The following is a 7,868-nucleotide window of genomic DNA, read 5'->3' as shown; positions in this document are numbered from 1 at the left end:
AAAAACTTGTGTATGTCTTGCTAATAAAAGGAAGCTGAACAAAGTGGAAGAACATTCTTAATCAATGTATAAGACAATGGTGCCATCTTGTGGTAAAATATTATAATGCACCTTGTACTGTGTTAAATCATTAATTTTATTACACAATATTTATATAGCGCCGACATATTACGCAACGCTGTACAAAGTCCATATCATAAGCTTCCTAAAAAAGTGCTAAAAACAATTTTAACATTTTAATGTTGCTAAACTATTCACAATTTTCTATTTTGTATTATGAAAATAGACCTGAACGTAACATGCTCTATTTATAAAACATGAGATCTGACATTCCTTAAACATTCCCCGGTGGGTATCAATGATATCCATTGAAACACACGGACCTGGAAGTTTCTCACCAGGGTATGGTTGAGGTATTTACATAGATTTTCTTAGATGTTAGCAAGGGGTGTTAAAAAGCACAGTATATTTCGTGGTATGTGAGCGTACCTAGATGTTTTTGAGGCTACAGCCTCATAGCTGTATACCCCCTGTGTAACATCATTAAAGCACAGCTATCAAGATTTGGGTAAGATTTGGTAATGTCAGTACTGTGCTGATCACATTTCTACTCCCTGGAGGGAAAGCTGTACCGGAGGACCTTCAATGCAAGGATCTCCCTGCTTTTTTCTTTACAAATTCTCTATATACTTGCTTTCTCTACCTTTTCTGCAACTTCTTGAATTTTCAACTTCTAATTATCAGATAACCAAGCCATTTAGACCAGTGGAGTAACTTTTTAATACAAAGGAACCTTGAAATACCTTTTAGGTCTACAAGGATCCCTACTATAATTACCATATCCACAGCTCACAGTACATTAGTGTGGTGGTCAACAGCAAGAATAATGCTAAAAATGCTAAAAAAGCAAATCGATTTTAAATGGGCTTATTCCATACAGAAATGGACCAATGAACAGATGCAGCATTTTTTTTGTTATTTTTGAATCACAGCACATAATTACAGGGCAGTGTGGCACAATGCAACACATTTATGTTGGAGTACTGATGTATAATAATAGTATTGCAATGGGATGCGTTACTGCAACACTTTTTCTCTCTCTCTCTCTCTATATATATATATATATACATACATATTTATACATACCAATATGAGTATATAAACTGTTGCTATCATATTGTGATATATCAGGAATTTATTCATGTAAATTTGCTTAAAGATCTTATTTACGCTAAGAACTACCCATAAACCTCAAGCAACCTCTAGTTTATATGATAAATATCTTAATATTTATAATATATAACCATATAAAATACAATCATGGCACTAGGAAAAATGAAAACTCCTATAATATCAACTCAGAAAAAACAATATTAATAAACCAATAGGAAATGATCCAAAGGGCAGGTGTACAAATTGGATTCTCACCTGCAGAGGTTAAGAAATCTTTTTTTGCCTTTTACATTTATTAAAAAGATGAGCTGAAAATATCATAACCAACCTGGTATAAATATTTTTATTTTATATTGCTGAGAAAAGCTTTGGGGAGATCAAATCTTACAAAAATAATTAGTATAATAATCAACATTCAAATGGATCCATAGAATCCAAAAATCTTCCATCAGGAACAGGACAACAGTAAATCCATTTACAATGACTCCAATATTCCGAGACATGAATAATTTTAATGGAAAATGTAGATGACAGTTCGCTGGTAAATGGTGGCAGTAATTGTTTCCGTTTCTTTGAATAATCTCCATAATTGCTTTTAATGATGGCACAAACGTCTTCCATACCTTGCTAAGCCTTATCAAGGCTGAAACTCATTACACACTCATCTGAACTTATATTAAGTTCCCTATAACCCGACATGAAGTTTAATGAGATCAGGAGAGTGTGGGGTTTAGACTTGCAGCCAAGTGAATCAGTGATTGACAGAACAATGTAAGAGTGAATGTGACATGCTGATATAATGGGACATTGCATCTGTGCTTTGGGGATTCAGCTTCTCCCAATATGTACATAGTTACACATAAAGTAATTTAAAGTGGAACTTAACCTTACTAGTAAAAAGTTGCAGGCAGGCAATGTCCCATCTGCAATAGAATAAACTAACCTGCCTGATCGCAATTTTTTTTTTTTATATTCACCTGTCCTTGCTCCATTGATGATGCCATCATTTTTACTTGGTCTTCTTCCAGGTTTTGGATCTTTGGCCATCTTAATTAGCAAGGCTGGAATAATGGAAGTCCTGCACATGTTCATGGAAGTTTATTCTCGGCTGTCGGAGGTATGCTGGGAAACCTGAACATGCAGCTCAGTGTTCGTTGAGAACGGATAGATTATTTTATTTTAAATGTATTTAAGAGACATTACCTGTCCCTTCTGCAATAATGAAACTTATTAATGTTTAGTTCTGTTTTAAAGAACTAAAACTTGTGTCTATGTAATTGGTCTAATACATGGCTTCCAACGGAAAACAATCTCTCTAAGGCATTACTAACATGTAGCTAATGTTAGAAGATGCTTATCTGTCCAGTGACACTGTGCTGTACGCCATTACAGTTTAAAACACTTTTTATTCTGTCCAGCAATGTCATTTGCAGGAGCCATGAGAACTAAGATAGCAGCAGCCCCTGTTTCCCTTTAGTCGTGCAGCCTGATGAATTTATGGCATCCCCAGCATCCATTGTTAGGCTGTTATTGGCTGCTGAGACTTTATAGCCTCTGTGCTTCAGGTCACCAGTGCCTGTTTTAAGCGTATAGCTGGGCTAATCTGTGCTGGAGTGTGTTTTCGTGTTATTTACTGTTGGTGACCTTGCCTATTCCTGACCTATTCTTTGTATGGAGCCTGGACTGACCTTTACCTGTGACCCCGACTCTGCTTGTGTTTTGCCCTTGTGTATTTCATTTGGTGGACGGATATTCTGTGTATGACCTCTGCTCTGTATTCTGAACTTGTCTTGGAATCTTGGTACTGCTTTATCTATGGGCTCCTGGTCCTCTGCAAGCCCAATCCAAGACACCTACCCTTGTCCTGGGGGCACCTGAGTGCTGGGAGACACAACCAGTCTCCCGAGGCTAAGCGGGGGCTTACTAAAGGTGAAAATTGCAGTATTAGATTGGGGGAGTGGTGTCTGGTGAGGACTGGTGCTGACCAGGGCCTTACAGCTAATGTCCTAAACCCCCTTTCCAAAAACAATGGTCTGCTGAACTTCAGTTACATATAAAAGACACCCATAATGCAACTTTGTATTCATTACCAAATCAATAAAAGCATTTTTAGAAATGCAAGCAGTGGAAGTATCAGAACTGGTCATGGTATCAGCTTCATGGAACATAATGATAGGAGAAAAAAGCAGTGATATAAAAATGAGCTCAGTGTGGTGCAGCTTCTTCATGATCTAATCTGCAGGCTATGAGTGGTGTACCTTCCAAAAAATCAAACAATGACTACTTACACCCACAGTATTCTAAGTCAGATTAGTCAGAAGAACAACAAGAACAAGAATATGTCATTTGGAAAAGATTTGATTGTGGTAGAAAAGAGCTGCAATAAGTCCTATTGACTGAAAACTGTTCCCGCACATTTGTAAATTGACTCTGTGGGCTTAAATAAATGTGACATTTAACATGAGTGAGCCCATCACCCTATTCAAGTGATTACTGGATCTTTTACTGCAGGTAACAGTATTATGAATACAAAATAAACAGAAAATGACAAAGAACAATCTTCTTACCTTCTCCCACCAATAGTTTTCAGGGATAGGCAGATGATCAACACGAGCCGAGCGCACTTTCATTATTTTATGGACTTCAGAAGTCAGATCAGGAAAGTTTCTATTCAGATCAATGTTCTGGGCTGTCATTCTTCCATTTGTCCATCCATTGTAGCCAGCACCCTGGAAAAGAAATATGTTACCAAGGATTTCAAACTAGTGTTGGTCTCACTATTCGTTTCGACAGCTATTCGATCTAATAGTGGGATATTGTTCAGGTGATCGAATGCCGAATTCACCATTAAAGTCAATAGTGGGAAAATTTGGGTTATTTTTTGGACTGTGCAGAACTGCAAGAGCAATAAGGGAAGCAGAGCAGTACTGTACGCCCTGTACTAGTAGTATGTTTTCTTGGATAGAGTTTCTCCAAGAACACCGGAGAAAACAAATCACACACATTCAATAAATTACTTTAATTTTTTTAAATATTTAAATATTTTTAATTATTTAATTTTTAACACATTTTTTACACACGAATTTGCGCCGTCGAATTCCGTGTTTTTTGGGTCGGGTCTATCCGAATTAGAATGGCCATATTCAGGTCAAATATAAGGACAACCCCAATTCGAACACCAACGCTATTACAAACTATTACTATTACTATAACACTAATACTAAGAAAAACCTTCAAAAAGGACTGTCTTTTTTTTCTTTTACTTGACAAATATATATATTGTGATATCTTTATTTATTTGAAAAAATAAAATTTTTTAATACAACTAACAAAGGTATTTGCCTTCATATAAATTGACTATACAATTTAGAAATTAGGGTTCTGTGCATTTAATATTACCGATAATCCTAATTTGGGAACTGAGAACTTGCTGAGGGATGTCCAGGGGTAATAAAGTGATGACTTTATCAGTATGTTTCATTTTCCTTATTATCCAGTCAGCAAGTTAGGGGTATAATGGTGATCCACTTATACTTAACCAAAGGGGATACAATTAAGGTCATCAGAATGCTACTTTGGCTGCAAGGTTGACTGAAGATAAAATGGATGAATGAAATTACCAATTTTAGGTAACACATTTAAGGTAAATCTATTTTAACCATGGATTTAGTGATTATAAGAAACATTTTCAAATTTGTTAATAAAATGTTTACAAACATATTGGGGAAATCACTTTAAAGTAGTTCTTTCAAACCTGAATTTTTAAGGTGACAATAGTGCCGATATGTAGCACCTGGTACAGCTGTAAGTATCAAAGCCCGTTGACAATGGTGCTTAATATACTGTATAAACTCAAATATAAACCAATCTGAATATAAAACAGCTTTCACCTCAAAAAAACAGAAAAACTACATTGACTCAAGGATAAACCTGGGGCACATAATGTGCCACCACTGTTAAAATTTAAAAAGAAATTTAACACGAATATCAATAAAATTTGTATTAACTAATACACCCATTGTGGGGGGAAAACTAAAATCCCACGGGCTTAATCTATTTATCTTTTTAATCCCCCTCTTTTTACAAGTATGTTGAGTGTATGTAGTAGTAGTATGTATATTGTACTTATGAGTTGGATATGATGGGCCACTTGCTCTATGCTTTAATATTGTTGGTCACTCATTATTGTTATTGTTGGCCACTCATTGATGGCGCTGTGCAAAAATTGTTTAAAACAGCTTGGCTTTGACAATTCTGATCTGATCCAAATGGCATTTTCCAATAAATAAAAATTCTCAGTTTATACTTGAGTATATATGGTACAAGTTTATTTTAAGGTAACCATAAACATGTCAGATGGACAATATGAGGATAGTAGAAATTGAAGCAGATTTTCCAAAGTGATTGTGATCTTTTATTAAGTTAGGAGATCATAACCAGCTGATATCTGGCCGTGGAAGTGGCCGGAGATGTAAAAAAGCGATTTAGAAGATTCAATTATTTGCAAGAATAGTGTACTATTTTGTAGGGATTGTGAAATCTTTTCTTTCATTTAATTGATACATGCAGTGTCGCCCTAGTCAGGAGACCTGGTCCATGTATAATGTCCCACTCTACCTTGATGTTTATCTATCCAATTTGGAGTAGACTTAGGTGGTAGGAACCAGACTGGTTCTCCTCCAATCATGAACAGAGGGACCTCTGTGGAACTTCACTTTTATGATTTGGACAGGCCACAGTGTTCATGGTGAAAAGTATATAGTATTATCAACAATAAAAATATTCTCCTTCATTAATAACTTGGTATTCACCTATTATTATTATTATTATTATTAATAAACAGGATTTATATAGCGCCAACATATTACGCAGCGCTGTACAATAAATAGGCTACAGATATACTGGCTATTGGAGATCAGCTAGAGAGTAAGCACAGATCTTTGAATGCTAAATCCCAACAGTATGAATTTGTTTTACCTCTTCAGATGCCAGATCATAGCCATCTGGGTTCATTGAAGGAAAGAGGTGAATCCTTGTAGTGTTGATCATTGCCTGGATCCTGGGATTGCCAAGAAGATATTCTGAGCACAAATACTGGGCAAGATATATAAGCAGCTCCCTGCCAACCACTTCATTCCCATGCATGTTGCCTATGTAACGGAATTCCGGCTTTACTGTAGAAACAATGGAAAGTCTGATGATTTGATCTAATTTTCTATGAGTGGAATAAATTCATATTACATTTTAGAAAGCTCAAAGACACAGCAACAAGAAGTATTTCATAATGTCTGGCTTTCTAAAGGTATGTTAACGCTATAGTGTGTGCGTTAGTTGTGATGTTACAGCTTGTTGCAATGAGCTATGCAAGAATACAACATATTCTTACAATATTATTATATTCTACAATATAATAATAGAGAAGAATAGAATAACAGAGAAATGGATATTGTTCAGGTTGGCAATTGAACCAAGCATTCACTGGTGGCTCCTACATTGGAATGGCAAGGTGTCATTCAGTGCCAAAAAGTAGTTTTAGCCACTTGACCACCCACATTGCTGTGCTGGATCTTAAATCATTTATACTTTTTACAGCGGGCAGCAGGGTATACAGCATTTGTCTCTGCCCCCCCATTCATTTCCTATGGGTGACCACAGGTAAAAAAAACTACATGTATTGTCACCAAAGGAAGCAATTCAGGGGTGTGAGAAGGTGGTAAATGCACCACTACCTCACCACCAGTCTGAATATATACCTAATCTATGCACCCTGCAGTTATTGTTTGGAGACAAATCCTGTAAATGTTACTTAACCACAGAAGGGAAAAATGAGGTCCCCTCCTTTCAGACAGTTATGCAGCAGGACAGTGTAAATCTCAACTATAAATGAAAAAAGAAATACAACATTTTTATATGAATGAATCATTTCAGTGGTTTGCAAATGGTTTAGTTCTGCATGCAAATTGTTCAATTTTAAGTTCGGCACCCACTGTACTTGAACCTATACATGTTGCAATCATTTAAAAACATAAGCTAAAAAAAGTAACCCATATCCCTTTTTATTTTTGTTAATGAAAATGATACTCACGTAGTTCATGCTTCCCTGGGTTGGTTGAGAACTCAATCACATAGAGATCCTTCCCTTCGAAGCTGCGTCCAATGGTGTACGTCTTAGCGATGTGGGAGCATTTTCCTGCAGTTTTCTTCAGGATGCTGACCATTTGTGCATAGCTATGGTGAGTGAACTGGATGTATGTACCTGTTAAATGAGGAAGTGGTTCTTCGGGTGCTTCTTCAATGTTACCTGAAAGAATAAAATAAAAACAAATGAAGAATATCAATCTACAATAGATGGACTTGTTTGGAAATGATTCAGCTCTTGCAACTACTGCTGTAAATTATACATTAAAGCTAAATGTAAGTCATTTAATTAGCCTTAAATGTTTCAAATACATAAGTCTATTATTTGATTTCATTTTGAGGTCCAGATGGTAGTAGGAGGGTCCATTATAACGTACACATGTATTGATTCCTTATTGAACTACTACATGGTCTACACTTCAATGACTAGTTAGTTAGTACAATCCCCAATCCCCACCACCATTATGACCAACAGGCAGCTACAAGGGGGTTGTACCTAGCAAAGGTTGTAATCAGCTCACTTCATGTTTCAGGTCATATAGCCACAGACTAGAGGT

General features: G+C 36.2%; 1 protein-coding gene across 2 annotated transcripts in view; it reads right to left on the bottom strand.

Annotated features, from left to right (window-relative positions):
• Positions 1-7,868, bottom strand: part of CPZ (carboxypeptidase Z) — a 48,780-nt gene that overhangs the window by 19,964 nt on the left and 20,948 nt on the right. For both annotated transcript variants that reach the window (XM_072406502.1, XM_072406503.1), the window contains exons 4-6: positions 7,259-7,474; positions 6,151-6,347; positions 3,741-3,902 (exon numbers count right to left, since the gene is read on the bottom strand). In XM_072406502.1, the coding sequence (XP_072262603.1) occupies positions 3,741-3,902; positions 6,151-6,347; positions 7,259-7,474 (575 nt within the window). The remainder of the gene's footprint in view (positions 1-3,740; positions 3,903-6,150; positions 6,348-7,258; positions 7,475-7,868) is intronic.

Source organism: Pyxicephalus adspersus, chromosome 3 (genome assembly GCF_032062135.1).
Source record: "Pyxicephalus adspersus chromosome 3, UCB_Pads_2.0, whole genome shotgun sequence".
Taxonomy (NCBI): Eukaryota; Metazoa; Chordata; class Amphibia; order Anura; family Pyxicephalidae; genus Pyxicephalus; species Pyxicephalus adspersus.
The sequence above is the reverse complement of the archived record's forward strand: the minus strand, read 5'-3'. Positions and strand labels throughout refer to the sequence as shown.